The sequence below is a fragment of the Sturnira hondurensis genome, unplaced genomic scaffold (assembly GCF_014824575.4).
Source record: "Sturnira hondurensis isolate 20B ecotype Veracruz unplaced genomic scaffold, ASM1482457v3 Scaffold0010128, whole genome shotgun sequence".
NCBI lineage: Eukaryota > Metazoa > Chordata > Mammalia > Chiroptera > Phyllostomidae > Sturnira > Sturnira hondurensis.
Genome location: NW_028082759.1, coordinates 33,221,782 through 33,242,634, shown reverse-complemented (window position 1 = coordinate 33,242,634; position 20,853 = coordinate 33,221,782). Strand labels below are relative to the sequence as shown.

At 40.2% G+C, this 20,853-nt stretch overlaps 1 protein-coding gene and 4 non-coding genes across 10 annotated transcripts in view; 1 reads left to right on the top strand and 4 right to left on the bottom strand.

The window, feature by feature from the left end:
* Nucleotides 1–4,137, bottom strand: part of TRIM55 (tripartite motif containing 55) — a 40,721-nt gene extending 36,584 nt beyond the window's left edge. For all 6 annotated transcript variants that reach the window (XM_037058646.1, XM_037058642.1, XM_037058645.1 and 3 more), the window contains exons 1-2: nucleotides 3,804–4,137; nucleotides 3,105–3,277 (exon numbers count right to left, since the gene is read on the bottom strand). In XM_037058646.1, the coding sequence (XP_036914541.1) occupies nucleotides 3,105–3,277; nucleotides 3,804–3,971 (341 nt within the window). In that variant the 5' untranslated portion in view covers nucleotides 3,972–4,137. The remainder of the gene's footprint in view (nucleotides 1–3,104; nucleotides 3,278–3,803) is intronic.
* Nucleotides 4,138–10,782: 6,645 nt separating this feature from the next.
* Nucleotides 10,783–10,855, bottom strand: TRNAA-AGC (transfer RNA alanine (anticodon AGC)). Its single transcript has one exon. It is a non-coding gene; the product is annotated as a tRNA-Ala (tRNA).
* Nucleotides 10,856–10,979: 124 nt separating this feature from the next.
* Nucleotides 10,980–11,068, bottom strand: TRNAY-GUA (transfer RNA tyrosine (anticodon GUA)). Its single transcript is given in 2 exon segments — nucleotides 10,980–11,015; nucleotides 11,032–11,068. It is a non-coding gene; the product is annotated as a tRNA-Tyr (tRNA).
* Nucleotides 11,069–11,609: 541 nt separating this feature from the next.
* Nucleotides 11,610–11,704, bottom strand: TRNAY-GUA (transfer RNA tyrosine (anticodon GUA)). The gene is made up of 2 exons: nucleotides 11,668–11,704; nucleotides 11,610–11,645 (listed from the first exon to the last, which is right to left on the bottom strand). It is a non-coding gene; the product is annotated as a tRNA-Tyr (tRNA).
* Nucleotides 11,705–12,048: 344 nt separating this feature from the next.
* Nucleotides 12,049–12,121, top strand: TRNAR-ACG (transfer RNA arginine (anticodon ACG)). Its single transcript has one exon. It is a non-coding gene; the product is annotated as a tRNA-Arg (tRNA).
* Nucleotides 12,122–20,853: the final 8,732 nt, after the last annotated feature.

Genomic DNA, 20,853 nt, shown 5'->3' with positions numbered 1-20,853 from the left:
CCTCCCATTTAATTCCACCTCACAGTAAGTGTGAAGAAAGTGCCTGGACCACATTTACTGGGAAATGGCCCAGGCGGTACTGCTGCGGCTCCTGTCTCCTGGGCATTCCCTGAGGTGGCCTGCACCTCTGTGCTGTTCTGGTGTCAGCAGCTATGACCACAGACATTGTGAAAGAACTCAGTTTTTTCAGTACGTGCAAACACTGAAGAGGTGGAAATAGCCATAGGCTCTATGTTTAGTTGTTTATTGTGATTATTTATTTTTCATAAAGCAATACAGATTGACAACTACTTCCCATGGTCCTTATTAGGTTGTTCTTGTTTAGGTGGCAACATGGGCCCAGAGGCATTTCCCACTTACAAATGAGCTTATAATGAAAACCTTTAAACAACTTAAAAGATGTAACAGACTTGGGACAAACATGGCGTGGTGAATAAAGATGTAAATGCCCTTTCATGACATGAGGATGGCTCAGCTCACAGTGTGGTCCAGGGCTCAACGCCGAGTGCTGGCAGGGGCCCTAGCTGTTTGTACAGGCTCGACTCAAGGAGTCTGTAGGCGTCACTGTCTGGTCTCTGAAGTTGCTGGGACCATCTTAGAATTTCCTGAAGGATAGGCATCTGGTCTCGAAGAGGCATTTCAAGCAGTGAAACTCTGCTTAAGAGTCAAACCAACCATAAAGCTTAGTTCCAGCTCAGCTTCTCCATAAGGGGATTGTGTGGCCTTAGGCGAATTACTTAACTTCTTTCAGGCTCAGCTTTTACTCATATCAAAAAATTGGGCTAAGGGTTTATTAATAAAATACAGCAGAATTTAAATAAACACATACATTTATCTTTCCTCTTGAAATCCCACTAAAATAAGCGGCCTTATAGTTCTATTTGAATGTTTAAAATCATATATATTAAAAACTTTTAATAAGATAATAATAATAGTTAAGCCTCACAGGATTGTGCTGAGAATTGAAGAATTACACAAAATTTATGTGTAAAGCACCCAGAACAGTGGTTGACACATACTCAGCACATACTAGTTTTACTTACTATATTTTAAAGTTAATTATTATGTTCATTATTAATATTAGTAAAATTAGTTCCTTCTCTTGTCATTCCCCCATACTGTGGCTAGTTCAGTACCATGCAGAATTCTGAATAAGAAAGTCAAGTTTTTCCAGACCTACAATCTCTACCCTGTCTGTAGAAGGTCAAAGTTCACCAGCTCCTCCCCTTTCTGACCCCAAGTCCAATGACTTCAGGTCAAAGTTGGGTTCACCTCACTCTGTATATTTCAGGGTCCCCTAATATGCCCTGAAGTCCAAGATTCTGGGCTTATAAGGCCTCCAGATTCTAAGGAACAACTGGATTTATGCCCAAACATTTGTCTGAGCCCTTTGTGCAACCTGTGGTTTTGCTACCAAGTAAAATGCCCCAAAGGCAAGTCTCAAGTTAAGAAACAATAGCAGGAAAAGAACTTGATAAACAAAAACACCCCTACTGCACTCAGCTATGAACTTCATTGTTGGGCATTTGGTTCATTGCTCTTAGACCATTTGCTCACCTGGGCACTGTTTTGGGCACATGCACCACACAGACTTCATAGTTAACTAACGAGTCTTGTAGTTTTACTAATGCTACAAGTTGTAACATCTCCTCTTCTCTGGATTTCATAACAATTATTGTTATTTCACATGTCTCAAGCTCTCACTGTGTCAAGCAGTAAAACAGAAAATTATTATGATAACTAGATCACGGAGGAAGGTTTGTGGTGTTGCTTAATCAGCTGGCACCTATGGAGCAACTATTCTGTCCAAGGCACTGTGCTATGCACTAAATCAGTCTTTGTATAAATTCCCTTAATAACAGCTTAATTTTTTAAAGAGACAGTGTATGTGTTTGCATTTTAAAGTAATGAAATACAGTGAAATTCAAGCAACAGCAACAATTGTACTTTTCTTCTTCTCAAGAGACTTTGGGCTCAAGGGGAATAGCCAACTCTGTATCTCTGCAATATGTACCAACAACCATTTTTCTTCCCCAGCTCCATCTGTACCCTGGCACTACCTAATTTAGTTCTGAGTCATAACCAGAAACTAATAGCCATAGTGATTACAATAATTACATGTTAGATTTATAAAACGGCTTTCCTTCCAAGAGTGTGAGGCTCTCGGAGCCCTGCAGATGTTCCGTAAATACATGTCTTCTAGTAAGAATCACAATGAGGTCATTTCTAGATGGTCTCAATAGTGCTGTCAAGCTTTGTGGACCCACCTGACCTGTATACAAGTGAAAAAGGGCTCTTCATACCATGACTTCGAGGAATGAGCTTTCACCGTGTTGTCTCTAAAAAAGGAACACTATAGCCAATGTGACTTGCTGAGGAAGAAGCCCCCCCCCTTTAAAAAAATTAATTGGTGTATATAATGTATCTCAAACAATCAACAGGTAAGTGACATAGTGTGCAGTAATGCAATCTAGATAGAGGTAGGGAAATGTAACATGCACTCCATCTTTCCCCCCCACCCCCCATGTCTCTAAACTGTAAGTTGTTAAAGGCCAGGACTATGCCTTCCTTTGTAGCTTTCAGACTCAATATCATAACATGTTAGAGAGTTTTGTTTTTATTGTTATCATCTAGATAATTTTAAGGTGAGACTCTTTGAACTAGGAATGGACTATTTTGGGAGATGTCCTTTCTGTGATTTTCTATAAAGTTTTATGCCATCGTTTTTACATAAAGTTTTATACTATGCTTTTATACTATGCTGTAATTTTCTGGAGCCACAAAGGACCTGTGAAGTGCAGAAACGTCTACATTCCATATAATATAAAGTATGTGGTGGGACAGCCTGATGCCTCTTTCAATGTTACCATCTGGACTGGATTAGTATTGAGTTACTTCATTCTTAAATTAATACAAAAGCATGGTCACCAGCTCCGTTCTTTCCTCCCATAAGTAACTCTCTCTCCCACTGGAAAAGACTGACTTGGGAAAACAGTTTGCTACAAAACAATTAGCCTGTGATTGCCAAACTAGCTTCAGTGTAGTGACCCACTAAAACAACCAAATAAAACTTCAAATGGGCTTCATACATGGAGCAGTCATACCTGGTGGACTCCTGCTTGTAGATGTCAATGATATTTTCCACCAGCAGATTCCTCTGAAGTCCATATATCCCATGTCTGTCCAAAACCACTTCGTGCCTACAGGATGGGCAGCGGAATCGGCCCCCTGATGCCATGGTAGTGCCTCCTCTTGTGGGCAAGTACGGGTTAGAGGCCTGTTCTTGCCAAGCAAGGAAAGAGGAATTGAGTAATGCCATGGGTAGCTTTTCTGAGACTTCTCTTCATTCTCTGTGACTACACACAACATCAACTTCTACTTTAAGCTTGCCATAAGATTACCCCTTAGGGCCCTATCCTCGAGTGGCCCTAAACCACAGAGCCAGAGCTCATCTACAGTCAACTGCCGTGTACCGTTTTCAGCATGAGATGGTTTTTCCATCTAACATTTTCAGTTCCAGCCAGAACTCCAACATTAATATCTTGGATAGCAATTCATTTACAATTTTGAAACAGATTCCATTTTTGAAAAAAATAAAATAAATATGATTCTTAGTGCTGAAATAAAATTAGATTTGGGAATAAGAGGAGGCTGACAACAAAGCACAAAGCAAGTCATTAAAATATCTTTGTTTTTTCTGAAAATGAATGCAGCCTTTTAAAGTTTTCTAAAGGAGATCACCTTAAAGTTAAGCACCTGATTCAGAGGAATGTTTTCCACCCCTACATTCCAAACAAACCTACCTGGAAGATATCACTGGCGCATTTCCTGCACAGGTTATGCTGACAGGGGAGAATGACCACAGGCTTCGTGAACATCTCTAAGCAGATGGGACAGATGAGTTGCTTCTCTAAGTTGTCCATGGTCTGCTGCTCTTTGGAAAAAGACTTATAATTCAAAGATGCACTCATCTCCTGGCCGTCCCCGTGTGCGCTGCCAGGGAAAGGTTGTTCCGAATGGTCTCTACAAGTGTTTCCTGGAAATAATTCCAAGGCTGGTGTGATCAAGTGTCCTTCATGTTTCTTTTGGTGGAGGACATTGTTTCAGGCCCAGGTTCAGAGTGGGAGCCGGAGCTGTTTTTAGCAGCTGGGGTCACGTGACAGAAGGCTGATTTGTCCATATAAGCCAGTGACAGGAGGACAGATTCTGACAGGTGACAGAGAACAGGATCCAACATTCCTACCCCAGGGAGTGAAAAGAGTGAGTGGGAAGAAGGATTACAAACCCCATTTAGACAGGGTTGTGAGAAGGAGGTCGAAGCAGACAGTTGTCAACAACAAATGCGAATGTGCGTACTGTGGAGTCACTGAGCCCTGCCCTCGGTGAGTCTTCAGCGAGGACCTGGTGACAGGGTTTTCCAGGGCTAGGAAGAGTGCATCCTAAGCAGGAGTCTAGCTGTATAACAAATGCCATTTCTGTCTTGAGAGTTTAGAAAGTGAGTTACTCAAAGCAACATGATCATATCACCTTGGTGAAGATAAACAAGACATGTCTTGAAAATCATTATCCTGGCTGCACAAGGAAAATCGTCTAGAAAGACTTGTTCAGTGTTAAATATTTCACCTTTGGAGGGGTGCTGGTATGGAAAACATTCTAGTTAAAAACTGTTTTCAAACCTTTTCACTATAAAAGTATCTACCGAGTAAAAAAAATTCAAATACCAGTGGATGATTCAGTAATTTTTAAAAGTGATATGATAAAACTCTAGTGTGCTTTTCTCGGCTTTATACCACTTACCCTCTCCTTTAACCTTCTTTCATCTTGTACTCCCACTCCCACCCCTACACCGCCCCCCCAAGTACAAAGGAAATTGGACAGTCTTTAAAAGGTGCAACAACTATCAATAATGAAGAAGTAACTGGCACATGGGTTAGCAGACCCATTATTTCTTTTGACATATAATGGGTGACAAATATCAGTGCCACTGCCAACTGAAGTGAAAACGAAGTCCTGTGAAATACCTGCATTGTCTGCATTTGCCTCGTCCTCCAAGTCAGTATTTCAGATGGTAGTTTCTGATCTCCTTGGTCTGCTCTTGGGTTGTAAACATCAATTTCAATATTTGCCAGGATTTTTTCAAACAACTGTTTCATTAATACAAGGGAGGGGCCCTCAAACCCAGAATTTATTTATAAAAAAATGTGTGCTTATTCTTACATGTTTAAATTTCAGCCACCTTCAAAAAGTATTCTCCATTTGATGCAATATTCCTATCAACGATTTTGATGCTTTTTAGTGCTTCAGTCATTTTTTTGTTTCATCTCTTCCACATTGGCAAATCATTTTTCTTTGAGGACTTTTTTTCATCCAGGGAAACAAACAAAAAAGTCGCTCAGGGTGAAACCAGGTAAATAGGGAGGGTGGGGCATAGAGATCATGCTGTTTTTGATCAAAAACTGATGAACACTCAGTGCAGTGTGGGCAGGGGAGCTTGTAAATCACCCACCATGAAACGGGTGAACATGTTGAGTCTTCAGAAAATATATTCACTGAAGCCGAATGCAGCCTCTCACAACAACACTGGCCAGTATACTTACTTATACAGTGGGTTCCCAGAACACTCATCTAGTGGGAGAAGCTTATACTATAAGGGGTCTGCCCTCCAGAAGATAATTCTAGGTTTGGGGGAGGCAAGGGATCCCCCTTGTATATATTTTATTAAAATTTTTAAATCAGGTTGAAAATAAAAAAATACATGTTTATTTTTTATGTGATGAATTTGCAGCTTCATTTCTTCTTGATTTGAAAAATCTCAAACAATGAAGATATTTTGTTTATGGTATCCCTGATGTGCACTTAATTGACGTAGAAACTAGGTTGCTGTGACTGGTTATGTGTGGTCTTAGTGCTGTGTGTACTGAAAGCTTATTGAAAATCTTAAAAGCTCCATTAACTAATAATAAGTTATACATATTCATAAATGTTTCAGGGATCTTTAGAGAATTTTATTATCCTTTTCAATAGGTATTGAGCAATTACAATAAAGAAGGGAACTGGTGAAATCTTTTTACTGCATTACTTCAGTTCAGTCAGCCTGGGTAATTAATTGTGTTTATCACTGCATGGTTATGAAGGTCTGAGCACAGTATAAAGAAAGTTTCTACTCTAAAAGACCTTGCAACTTAAAGAAAAACACTTAAACTGATGATATACATTGTAGCAGAGTCTATCCTTATAAAAGGAAATCATTCTTTCAAAAAACATTGTTTATCATGTGTTTCCATTGTGTTGGTACCTGGGGATTGAAAGACAAACTAGACACAGGTCATTGGCCTCAAGGAGCTCAGTCTAACATTAGAGATGACTGAGATGAGATACACATATACAGAACCACAGTACAAGACAACATGTTACATAGAGGTATAGAATTTTAGAGCTGGAGGAATTAGGAGGGCTTCATAGGAAGGGTAGCATTTTAATTGATCTACTGAGGAACTTAGTTGGGTCATAGGTGGGGCTTCCTAGGAGAAGGCACAGAAGCAAAGAGAGTGAATACCAGAGAGCTGGAAGTACTCAGGGTGTAGGGTGCTTTGGACTGGAGTACAGAGCACAGTGCTGGCTCATTGACAGGCCATAGACACCAGGCTGAAGAGTTTTAAACACTTAATAAATTAGGCAGCAGGAAGCCATTAAAAGTTTCTCAGAGGGACGTTTCCATGAGAGTTGTACATTGGCTAGATTAATCTCACAGTGGTGGTTGGGACAGTGACCTGGCTAAAGACCAGATGGAAAGCTGTTGCCAATAGCCTACGTAGAGGTCACAAAGCCCTGGCACTAGGCAATGACAGTGGGGAAGGAAAGGAGGAAATGGATTCTGGGTCAACTATGAAAGTAGAGCTCACAGAGATGACTCAGATGCTGAGTCTGAGCAATGTGCCATGTTGTGGGGAGAGGCTCCACAGTGAGTCAGAAGACAGGCCTGTTCGGCACTGATGTCCACTTTGCTTCGTAGTCTCAGGGAACTGACCTCACCTAGCTGGATTTCAGTTCTTTTATTTATAAATGAGTGTCATTCATAACCTAATTTTGCAGAATTTGTAGGGAAAAGAAAAACCCCGTGAAACAGTATTAATTTTGATATTGAGAATCCCCATTTTGATTATTTAATATAGAGTTGATACCTACTTCTTTTTCCCTCTGTTCCTTCTTGCTCTCTCTGCCTTTTATTTTTTCCTGGAATTTCCCCTGAAGACTGCACAGGAAACCAGCAAGAATCCCACTGGAATATGAGTGAAACTGTGGATAATAATTTACTTCTCCTCTTCATCTGCTTTTCTCCATTCCTCCATCCTGCCCCCACCCCGCCCCACTCTCAGAGACCAGCAGTCTGTAGGGTGGGCATGTGAGTTGAGAATGAGGCACGGGAGAAGCAATCCGTTCTAGAGAGGAAGCAGAAAATTTTAGTCTACTCCCAAATCATTCACACAGTCTGAGAGCTCTAGTCACTGAGATTTGGAGTGGACTTGGGCCTCCACAGAGACATGAAAACCAGGCTAGTCTCCTGAAGGTATCCTGGACTCTATAGGAGTGGTACACAAGTTCTGCCACTTTTCCTAACCCACACTAGGATAGGGGGTTGAAACCAACTCTGGCCAATTAGTTGAAGTCCTGATTGCCCCTCATGCCTGAGTTCCATCAGCCGGGTGTGGGAGTATGTTTAAACATTTAAAAATGGAAACAAAACCACCACTGCTCTCACCTCCTCCAGCAGTTTCCTGATCTTCCAGATAGATCAGAGGAAGAAAGATGGGTGCCTAAGAAACTGGGTAAGTCATCACACAAATAGAGGACTTATGGTCAGATAGAGGTAAAGGAAAGTGAAAAACAGATATAGTTTGAAGCAAAGAACAGCTCTGATGGAAGGGAAAACAAGGATCTTCTTATAGCAAGGAGTTGACCCATGACATCTAGAAAATACTTGACATTTTCCTTCTGTCTGCATTGTTGGTCTTTTCAGTTTAGCAGTCACCTGTCAATAGGCCATGTGACTTTTAAATTTTTTATGAAAAAAATTATAACATCTAAAATTAAAGAGAAATGAACTACCTTGAAAGTACTTAACAGAAGCCAATATTTTGACATTTCTTTCATTAGGTAGTTTCCAAATTTCTGACTGAAAGCTTTTTTTTCATCTTGATTACTCCTTTTCCAAACCTGTTGTTTATAAATTTTTCCTGCATTGTAACCATCTCTGAGGAAATGTTTGAAAACTAACATATTGTGCTTTCCTATGAACATTCCTTCGCCAGAAATAAAGTGACAGTACCAATAAATAGCAAATATTTTAGCTGAGGCCTTCCCAGTGACGATGTCTGAATGTCTTACCTTGGCTCCAGGTCCTCCTTGACTCCATCCTTAGCATGCACAATCCTCCCGTACCTCCCCTTCACCCCAGCCTTCTAATGATTTGAATTTATTCTTGCCTTCTGCAATCTATTTTTCATGTATCACTCCCTATTTAAATCCCATTAATGGTCATATCAACCCTAGGATAAAGATATTAATCTTCACTGTGGATCCCTAAGACCTGATTTGGCCCTTACCTAGCTGATCTCTCTGATCTAGCTGTCTAATAGAATAAGATGTGAGTGACATATAGGAGCTATATATATCATTTTAAATTCTAGTAGCTACACTGAAAATTAGAAACAAATGGAATTAATTTCATTAATATATTCTATTTAACCACCAAACATATAAACTATTATCAACATGTAATCAATATTTCAAAAATGAGCTGTAAATAGAGATAGTTTTACTTCTTCCTTTATAATCTATAAGTCTTCTACTTCATTTTTTCTTGCCTATTACACTTACTAGAAACACCAGAATGGACATCCTTGCTTTGTTCCTGTTCTCAGGAGGAAAGCATTCATACTATTAAGTATAATGTTAGCTGTGTGTTTTTTCAATGATGCCCTTTATTGGTTTGAAGAAGTTCCCTTCCCTTCCAAGTCTGCTGACAGTTTTAAAAATTAGGAATGTATGTTGAATGTTATCAAATACTTTAGTGCATCTACTGAAATGATCATGCAGGTTTTCTTCTTTAGTCTATTTGCTATGATGAATTAATGTTGATTTTGGAATGTTGAACCACTCATATTCTTGGAATAAATCCCACTTGGTCATGAATTTCATTCCATACCCAGGTTTCTAATCCTAAAACCTTATTTGAGTTCTTTCTCACTCATCTGTCCTAAACATATGTTCTCCACATAGAATCTGGGTGTATTCCTTCCCATTCTTTTGCCTTATTGTGCATCTCTTGTTCTTTTAGTCCTTCATATAGTTTCACTGCCAGCTCCTTCTGTCAGCCAGCTAGAACACCCATAATCCCAAAATTTGAGACATATCATCTGGTAAAAGGATTCCTTTTCCTACTTTATAATCTGTTTTCCCCCAAACAACGAGGGTATATTTTAAGTGAATCACTTAAAACATTCCATTAAAATACTTTATTGAAAAGAGTAAAATGGGATAAAATCAGAGACTGTTCTAAAAAATGAAAGATATACCAAAAAAATACAGCAGGTTGTACCTAGTGGTAACAAAAATATACAGGTTGCCTAGAACCCTAAAATGAACTTTGGATAAAAAAATGATCATTTATTAATTGTAGTATTCAAAAAAGATAATGTCCCTGTCTTTGTCTCAAAGATTTATGTTGTAAATTTAGTACTGCAGTATGGTTTCAATGGCTTTTTTTGTGGCTGTACTTTAGAAAATTAAGATAGGGAGACCTCATGGCCAGAAAACCCTTTGTGTGTGCTTTGCTCAATCTCTGAATCTTTCAGTGAGTGTATGTGTGTTTTTTGTCTTGTCTTTGAGACTACACTCAAGAGCAGCCCTATATACAGAGTCTGGAACAAATAACACCCCTTTTTTATTACAAAATCTTTTATTACAAAATCATAAGCATGTAATTCTGTAACATAACACTATTGCACTCAAGGACACCATATGACATTTTAGATGAAATGTTCAAATTAAAACTATAAATTATTACATCCATATTACTACCCTACCAATCACATTCAAGCAGGCCTTAATTCTGCCGGACCCTGTATAATTTTCTTCTAATTAATTTCCTTAGTGATGTTCTGTCTTTAACTTCATACATTTATTTCTCAGGAGAAAAATGGCATTAAAACTCTCTTCCACCAGCAAACTCTGGGTCCAGGGTCTTTCTCCATTTGGTCACCTCTCCTCAGGCACCCACTGCCTCAAACTCCCATCTGCTCAGAGCCAGGCTCACCATTGTACGTAGCTGAGATGGAGGAAAACAGTCCTCCCTTCCAGGGCTCAGCAGAAGTTTTAAGCAGTCAGCGCACTTTTCCAAGTTGTTTTTTTTTGTTGTTGTTGTTGTTAACTTTGATTTTCCATCTGTCAGCTATTCTAACTATGGACAGCTTAGTCCTAGAAGGATCACGGGAAGAGCAGCCATCGATCAGAAATCACAAAGGAATTGAAATGACAAGATGTGACTGCAATCTGTCACTGTTTGAGGAGAGAAAAAGAACCAATCTTGTGAACTTCCCAAAGTAGGTCGAAACTTTTAAAACTTGAAGGATAAACGGCCAGCACTCATATCCCTTGTCTGCAAGTTTTACAAAACAGAAACTTCAAACTTGCCATACTCCTCACTTGCCCTGTGGCTGACTTAAAACAACATTCAGAGTTGAAAAAAAAAAATGACCACAGGGGGCTACAGAAAACGAAAACTGGAGGATGCGGGCATCGATCCCGCTACCTCTCGCATGCTAAGCGAGCGCTCTACCATTTGAGCTAATCCCCCACTGGCTGTCACCACCCCTTATCTCTTCCCCTAGAGAGACGTCAGCACGTTTAGGAGCGAAGTTAGATATTCTGGACTATGAACGTCTTCATAACTAAAGCGAAAGTAACAAAATAGAAGCCTCTCCTTCGAGCCGGAATCGAACCAGCGACCTAAGGATAACAGTGAATAGACCCCTACAGTCCTCCGCTCTACCAGCTGAGCTATCGAAGGGAGTGAGAGGAATCCGTTCTGACTTTTCTTCATGACTTTTACACATTTCTTGCTTTCGTGTGTTTTCTGCCGTGCTTCCTGACTCCGAGGTCCCCTGGGTACAAGATCTTCCTCGCGGACCTCCCACTTCCCCAAGGCAGCAGGCAGGCGCAGCGACTGCCAAGGCGCCGGCCCTGCCGGGGTCTCTGAGGAGAAAGTCCGCGGCCCCGGGGAGCCGGCGGCGTGGCAGTGCTGGTTTTCTCTGCGTGGCTCAGAGGCTCGGGAAACGCCAAGGACCTTTTGGAAACAAGCACAGGGTTCTGACCCGCAGCCTCCGACCGAGCGCAGGCTCACTGCTGAGCCTGAAACTTGAACCGCAGCGCCTGCTTCCGGGATCCGCAAAAGACTTCGCACCGGACATGCTGCCCTAGGGCAAAACTGGAACTAAAATGCTAGAACTTCCAAGCGTTCTTTGGAATGTAATGTATTAGAAAACCGTAACTACGTAAAAAAAATAGTAAGTCCTGCAATATTGATGGAAAAGAAAAAACATACACCTGTCTCCTTCGAGCCGGAATCGAACCAGCGACCTAAGGATGGCTTATCATTTGAAAAGTCAACTACAGTCCTCCGCTCTACCAGCTGAGCTATCGAAGGGACGAGGCGGCGGTTCTCAGCTCCACATATTCAACACAAAAACCAAAGCTGGCCCAATTTTTAGATATAGTTTTGAGCATGCGCAGTCTGGAGACGGGAGCGTTACGTGCCTGCGTCGTTTTATGCGTGCGCAGAAAGATAACCCGAGGCTCCAGACGGGAGCAACTCACCCAGCGTGAATTCCAACTCGGGTACCTAGTACCTGTGGTGCCAAGATCCTGAGACTTTGACGCTTCTGCTGCGTGCCTGTCTCACTTTTCCTTTACTGCCGCGTGTTGGGGGTGACCGTTCGGTAAGGCCCCTTACTTTACGGTTTGTATACCCCCACCTAGTTTTACTGTGAGGGGCCAGTGGCGCAATGGATAACGCGTCTGACTACGGATCAGAAGATTGTAGGTTCGACTCCTGCCTGGCTCGGCGTTTTGTCACCTCAGGTTATAAAACCACAGATTACCAAACAAAACAACAAACCTGCCCTGTCCCCTCCCCCCATAGATTATTACTCTGAGTTCTCCAAACCACAAGTGCCCAGCGTAATTTAGGACACTCAAGAGCTCAGAAAGCCATCGCACCATCGCTGTCGCGCGTCATTTCCAGAGGTTCTGAAGCACTAGCCCGACCCCCTCGCCGTTAGGAACTCGCAAACTGAGGCCCGCAATTCCCGTGACAAAGCTGGTTCGAATTCCTGAGCAACTCTCACTGCAGCTCAAATCCCTCAGTAATATGTTTGAAGTCATCAGTCACTACTACTGGAGAAACTGCCCACCCCCCCAACCCCGACTGTACAGAGAGCAAGAAGTTACGGTTATGTACAGTGATATTTTTTGAGCCGGGTCCTGCTTGGTTTATTTATTTTTAAGGTATGGAGCTCCTCATTGGTTTTAAGCACAGGATGAAAACCATTCAATGACTTCGGTTATGCCGTCAAGTCTTTAACCAAGAAGGCATTACATTGGTTTGAGCAAACTGAACCTTTATTTTGAGGTTGTATTAATCTATTTGTGGAGAGGAGTTTAGAGTTATTTCTTAAACCTCTGCAAGTAAGACAGCAATTCCTAAAAGTAAAAGCTTTAGTAAAATATGAAGTTCCGTAAGAGATGCGCTGAGGAAACGAAAATGTGAAGTTAGGGAAAGGGGCTTGTTTTTAAGTGGGGAAGTGCTTTCCTTAGAGCTGAGGAAACCTTCGTGTAAGGCTTAACCATACACGAATATGGTTAAGCTAAAAACTTAAGGGGTAGGGGGCAAGCACAGACTAAACAAAATAATGGTGGGTTTTATTTGTTTCCTAGTGAACATTTTGCCATTTTTCAGATGTAACAAGCTAATATATCTTTGAAGTTACATAGTATCTCTAAGTTAAAAATATATACTATCTTCATGGGAAGTTGGGGGCATGTTATATCCCTCCCCTTGGTTTATGGACAGATGCCTGCAAATTAGGCTAAGAGAAAAGAGACTGCATCATATTTGCAAGTTTTCATTTTACAAGGGTGGCAAGTAAGGCTTTTATTATCTGCACAGGTCACTGTCATGACCACTGTTGCACTGGGGTAGAAACCCTGGCCCCTTGGTGTAACTTTCTGATGCAACCTTTACCCAAAGAGCCAGCCAGACCATAACAACACATTCCAAAAGGAGCAACATGGTATAAGATTTCTGGCTCTCTACTTGTGACAAAAAATAACAATGAGTTAGTGTAAGCAAGAGAGACATTATAAAAATAGTGTGTCCCAGGGAAACCAAGGATGAAATAAAATTGGGCCTTATGCCTTTCCTTTCAGTGCTTCTCAGCTTCTCTTATGCTCTCTAGTGCACAGAATTGAAAACATGGTGCTGCTCCCCCACAAAAGTTTCTGACCTTTATCCCTCAGAGTCTACTGCTATAAATTTAGTATTTGTGTTCCCTCAAATTTATGTTTTGAAAACCTAATGCCCACTTGATATTAGGTTGTGGAGATCTGTGGGAGATGATTAGATCATGAAAGACAGAGCCCTTATAAACTGGATTAGAGCCATTGTAAAAGAGGTTCCAGAGAGATTCCCTCCTCTCTTCTATTATGTGAGGATACAGTGAGAAGTTCAAAAGTCTGCAAGCAGAAGGAGAATCTTCACCTGAAGAATCTGGGTGGAGAATCTGGGTGACCATTCTCCATGGTCAGGAGAATCTGACCATGCTGGCAGCCTGATTGTGGACTTTTAGCCTCCAGAACTGTGGTAAATAAATAATTTATAAGCCATCCAGTCTGACTTTGTTATAGCAACCCAGATGGACTAGGGCATCTGTTATCTAGAGACTTACTTCTGTTTCTCAGTCCTGATTGCAAAGCTCTTCATTGTTCTGGCTTCAGTTAGATGCATACCCCTGATCCCCAAAATGTGTCCAGGGGTCAAGATTACATGAAGCCATTAGGGTGGCTCATGTCTAGCCTTATTTTTAGGCACATATAATTGCATCTTCTCTTCCCTAGGATCCCAATGAAGAGATTATAAAGATATAAAAAAAGAAAAGTCTTTGCAGTATGGAAAACAACATGAGGTACCATCAGTAAACCTGAGATTATAATTTCTGTGATGTGGGAAGCAAATGAGATTGTATAGACACATAGCCCAGAATGGAAAAAAGCCACAGCTCAGAATAAACATTCTAGAAGCCAGTAGAATCAGAACCATTCTCTCCAAGGAGCTCCCAAAAAGGCTACAGGTACAGAGGCAGAGCAGCACAAACCTCAGAAGCCTACAACATTGTGCAGTTGCTGCAGCTTTTGTCCTCAGCTTGAGCTGCCTAGAGAACTGCTTAAGCAGAGTAAATTTACCTGGGAAGAGTATATTTACCTGGGAAGAGCCCACAGGATAAGTATAGGGCTGGGGAAAGAAGCAGCACCTAATAACAATAGACACAGAGAGAAAGAACGGCTATCCAGAATGAGTCCCTCCTTGAGTTGCCAGTTTGGGGGATCTTGGACCAGCATGGTTGTTTTCTCTCATGCACCATCAAAGCCTGCTAGGGACAAGCAGGCTTTCCCATTTATGGGTACAAATTTTGTAGGTACAGATCAATGTAGTCCTTTATTCATGAATATAAGTAAATGTCTACAAGACATGGGAGAGGCTACAACTAAAAAAAAAGTCCATGGTAAATAAACAATATAACTGAGCCAGGAAGAAACAAAAATAATACAAGGAATAATATAGAACTATTTTTTAAATGCTAATTGATATCCTCTAGGACATCTAAGAAAATATTGCAGTAGTAAAAACCAGAATAAGATGTTATTGAAAGGAGCAACAAAGAGAATAATTGAGTTCTTGAAAACTAACAGTGTGATTGCTGAAGTGAAAAATAACACAGGTATGGCTGAAGATCAGATTTGAAAGTATAAAAGATAAAATGGAAAATGTCCTTCAGTACACCAGAATATAAAGAACAGGAGATATTAAAGTGAAAACATGGAGAATTAACCCAGAAGACACAATGCCTATCCAGTGAGTTCGAGAAAAAGAAAGCGAAGACAATGCAGGGACAGGAATGGAAGAAAGACACTAATCATTAGATTGACAGGGACATCCAAATAGGATGAATGGAAAACAACTATGCATGGACAGAGCCTAGTGAAATTTTAAAGCCTTAAGGATAGAGATGAAACCCTAAAAGTATTCAGAGATGGGAACAAAACAAACAAAAAGTAGGCTAACTACAAAGAATGAGAGTCAGACTTTGAACAGACTTATCAACAATACTGGAGACTAGAAGACGGTAAAGCAAGACCTCCAAAGTTCTGTGGGGAAATAATTTTGAACCTAGAGTTGTATAACCAATGGAAGTAGCAATCACATATGAAGACAGGTCATGCTTACAAGGTCTCATAAATCCAATGAAAAGTTTAAATCCAAAGATTTCTTTCTGAAACAAATGAAAAATAATTGAGGATGTTATACCAATTGTGTTCTCCAGTAAGCAAAAGCTGACAAAGAACTAGAGCACAGAGTTTTACTGAGGAGTAACATCTGTGGAATGGAAAAAGGGGAGGACACACAATTAGGTAGGGGTAACAGTTAAATAGTGATGCAGGCCTTACAGTCTCTGCCAGCCCCCTTGAGAGCTGCAGAGCAAATACTTCCCTTTTGAAGAGTCCTGAGTTGGGCAGAAATGGCTAGGCCCTCCTCCAGTCACCTTGTTCAGTCATTGGTCAGAGGCTGATAACCTTGGACTCTGAAGGAATTAGCCCCCAGAGGCCCTCAGTTAACCAGTCTCCTTGCAACTGGGCATTAAGTTCTTTCTTGAAAGGAAATCTAACAACGAATCTCTGTGGCTACCACAGATGTACTTCAGGAAAACTAAATAAGAACCCAAGAAAGAGGAGTACACAGGATTTTTTAAAAAGGGGGGGGGGGGCGGGGGCGGAGCCAACCAAGAAACTCAAATCTCAAGTTGACAGTGATGCAGCAAGCCAAGAAAGCAATCAAGACAAATTGAGGGATGGCGGGTGTTAGGTCATAGTCACTCAAGACACTGAACAGATGGATGCAGCGAGCCAAAAAACAGGGTTTATTAGTGGGAAATAAGAGGGGGAAGTGGAGCCAAGCAAGGGAGGTTAAGACTGGCTCAGTTGTACTTAGGGGCAGGGTTTTTAAGCACAAAACCCCACAAAGGGTAACTGGTTGGGATGTCAGAGTCTGATTGGCTAGAGCTGATTGCTGGGTGCCATTTCTGCTGACCATTGTTCTTGATACATCTCATCAGCCTTGGGTTAAAGCTGCACCCCTTATGCCAGATAGGCTGACCCCAGACCCCAATCTTAGCTGGGCATCTGTTTGTCATGGGTAGGGTTGGCAAGCAGTTTCCCAGGCAGGCATTTTCCCAGGCTACAGTTTCCCCTTGTGTATTTTCCTGCCTGGTGATTTTTCATTCCTCCTAGGCCTGCCTAGGTCTGTAAGGGGGAGGTTGGAGGCTCTGGGAATACGATTTTTCAAAAAGAAGTGCAAGTCCTGGCTGGTGTAGCTCAGTGGATTGAGCGCGGGCCTGTGAACCAGAGGATCCCGGTTTGATTCCCAGTCAGGGCAAATGCCTGGGTTGCAGGCAGGTTCCCTGCAGGCCAACTCCCAGCAGGGGACGCACAAAAGGCAACCATACATTGATGTTTCTCTCCCTCTCTCCTTCCCCTCTAAAGATAAATAAATAAATAAAATATTTAAAAAAAAACAAAAAGAAGTACATTCTTCCACAATAGTAATGTGATTAAGGACCAGGAAGACTTTTAAAATAGGATAAAAGCATGTCAAAAGCAAAATAAAGATAATTCGAAATTTCTCAAAGAGAAGAGAGAGAGACAGGGATCTTTCTAAAGAATTCATAGTTCAAATTAAAGCAAACTAAAATTTCACACAATTTTGAGAAATTGATGGCATATGTTACAGGCTAACTTGTGTCCCCTCACCCAAATTTTAATATTAAAGCCCTAACCCCCCCCCCCCACCTCATAATGACTATATTTGGAGATAGGGCTTGTAAAGAGGTAATTAAATTACAATGAAGTTGTTTTGGGTGTGCCCTCAGTCAATGTGAATAGTGTTCTTATAAGAAGAAATAAGGATGCAGGGAGAGACACAGGATGTGTGCACATAGAGAAGACAATGTGAACACATATTAAGAAGACGATCATCTGCAAGCCAAAGAGAGTGGCCTCATAAGAAAACAAACCTGCTGATACCTTGATCTTGCACTTCTAGCCTCTACAATTATGAGAAAATAAATTTCCATGGTTTAAGCCACTCAGTCTGTGGTATTTTGTTATGGTAACCCTAGCAAAGTAATAGAGGGATGGTAAGGAAAGAGAATTTTGCTTTATTTTCTGCATTCTTTGGTATTTTTTACATTTTTATTTAACTGTATACAAATTATTTGTATAATGTGTGGGGCATCTAGTCAAGTAATTGTCATCTAATACAGCATCTAATAAAAATTGTTTAAAAATGGAGGAACTGATACCCAAAGATGTGAAATGACTTACCTTGAATAACGAAGTTGCACAACGGCAGATGACATCTCATCTCCTGAGTCACCAGCCAGGACTCCCTCCTTACTAATTCTTGGTCTCCCTGTCCCCAGCTGAACACTTGAATTAGAGAGACTGGACTGATGGCCTGCTTCCTAGGTGGAAGGAAGCTGAAAGGTGGCTTTTGGTATCAGACTATGTCAGACAATGACCAGGACATTCTGGGAGTAACAGAATATTCCATTTATTAAAGGGAACTCTCTTATCTCTAGAACCCAAAGATCAAATTCCTAGAATTTGTTAACAATGGTGCTCCCAAAAAGATACCCTGAGACTTGAAGATAAAAGCTATTGTTCAGCTTGAAACTTACCTTACACATATGTAGATGAAAGAACTTGAAAGTTCTTTTTTTTTTTTTTTTTGGTTGAGGAAACCATTCTATAGACCAAGAAGCTCTACCTAAACAAATAAATAAATTTCTTCAGGATGATCCTTTGAATGGGGCATAGGGCTGAACTCAGGTTTACTGATTTCTCATCTGTGGCTCTGTATAAATATACACTATGTCCAAGAAGGATATTTATGAGAAACCATAGAGATTGTTTCTGAAATTAGAAAGGGAACCATTCTCCAGAACTCTAGGGGAGGTACAGTTGATTCTTGTTACTTGCAGTAATTAAGTTCTATGAAATCACCATGAACACTGATTTAGTGAATACTGAATTATTGCTCCTAGGAGAAATATAGCGTTAAGTTCCTGTGAACCTCTGTTCACACTTTCATTAAGTGATCAATACATACCTTGTTTTATGTGTTTCTGTTTAAACATGGTATTCAACATATATTACTGATTCATTAAGATTGAACTCACAGCCAACAGAAGCTTATCTAACATATGTATTTTCTCCCTAAGGTACATGATAACTTTTTACACTCAAGAACACTAGGAAGCACTTCAGGCTATGCCTTTAAACATTTACTTTTTGATATACATTTTATTGATTATGCCATTACAGTTGTCCCATTCCCCCCCTTCACTCCCCTCCACCCTGCACACCTCTCCCCCACCATTGTTCCCCTTTCGTTCATGTCCATGTGTCACAAGTTCTTTAGATTCTGTATTTTCCATAGTATTCCTGCCCTCCCCCCATCTACAGTGAAATAACCAGCAAAAAGCACATATACACACACAAACCTTATGGCACTTGTTTATAGTAAGAAAGCTAAGAAGGCAGAGCATTACTTTGTTCAACCTTAGCTGGGAAAATTGAATTTCTTGTGATTCTATGTATGTCTGTGATGACCATGAAATAAATTTTAGCAAGCAGGCAAATTGAAAATACAGAATCTGTGAATAATAAAGGTTGACTGTGTTATTAAATCAAACTAAATCCTCATATGCTGAATCACTGTATCAAAAGATTTTTTTATTGTTATTCTATTACAGGTATCCCAATTTTTCCCACTTTGCCCTCCTCTGCCCAGGCTCCCACAGTCAACCCCACACTGTTAAATCAATCCCCAGACCCTCACCTCCTTTAAGGAGGTTAACAGGAGCCATTTGTATTACAGAGAGATGAGTGATAGGCCAAGCTACTTAACCTTTCTGTGTTTTAGTTTCTTAGTTTGAAAAATAGGGAATGATAATAATGGAGGTAGCACTTGTCCTATAAGTTGTTGTATTAAGTAAATATGTAAATATAAAAATATATAAAACCAATATATATCTCTTGGAGCAATGTTAGGTATGAAGCACTACAACTATTAGTTATTATTATTCATTGACATATTTTTAATTTATGAAAGAACCATCTTTTTCAAATACAAATGTACCTATGATCCTAATAGTTGTCTCTTTCTACCTTCTTTCAAATCTTTTAGCTTGGAGGAAGGAATGTGAGAGAAAGGTAAGAGAGAGCACTAAGAAAAGCAGAAAATAAGCAGGGAAATAAATAATTTTTCTTTTAAAACGTTATCCTCTTATGACATGAATCTTTCAGGTAAATTTGTTGTGGTTAAAAATTAATCTTTTAGTACACTATATATTGTGTTTAAAAATAAATTCCATGCCAATAAACTTTTGAAATGAAGGTATTTTATATGGAACTGTTATGCTAATAATTGTGCAGAAATTATTTTTGCTTAAAAGTTGTCAATGCATTGCTTGGAACTAATTTGGGCTCAGAATGATTTTCTGGATCATTTACAACATTTAACCAGGTTGAAGTTTTGTTTTTGTTTTTATGCACAACTAAAAGCACATAAGGAACCTGCTTCTTTCTGGTTTTACTTGTCAGTTTCAGTAAATTAAAATCCTAAGTCTTTCAAAAATATACTTTAAAACAATATGGTTTGTTTTTTACCTAATAAGTTCTTAGGTAATCAACATAGACAATATTTTTCATTGCCTGATGGCTCTCATTTATTACTTTTCTCAAACATATTTTACTGACTATGCTGTTACAGTTGTCCCATTTACCCCCTTTATCCCCCTCCACCCTGCACCCCCCTTCCACCTGCATTACCACGCCCCCCCCACATTAGTTCTGATCCTATGTCATACATATTAGTTCTTTGGCTTCTCCATTTCCCATACTATTTCCAACCTCCCTCTGTCTATTTTGTACGTACCATTTATGTTTCTTACTCCCTGTGCCTTTTCCCATTTTCTCCCCCTTCCCCATCCGAACTGATAACCCTCTATGTGATCTCCATTTCTCTGGATCTGTTCCTGTTCTAGTTGTTTGCTTAGTTTTTGGTTTTGTTTTTTTAGGTTTGGATGTTGATAGTTTTGAGTCTGTTCATTTTACTGTTCTAATTTTTTATCTTCTTTTTTTAAACATTTTATTTATTTAGTTATCTTTAGAGGGGAAGGAGAGAGGGAGAGAAACATCAATCTATGGTTGCCTTTCATGCGTCCCCTGCTGGGAGTTGGCCGGCAGGGAACTGGCCTACAACCCAGGCATGTGCCCTGACTGGGAATTGAACCGCGACCCTCTGGTTCGCATGCCTGTGTTCAATCCATATTTTTTATCTTCTTTTTCTTAGGTAAGTTCCTTTAACATTTCTTATAATCAGGGCTTGGTGATAAAGAACTCCTTTAACTCCTTTGCCTTATCTGGGAAGCATTTTATCTGCCCTTCCATTCTAAATGA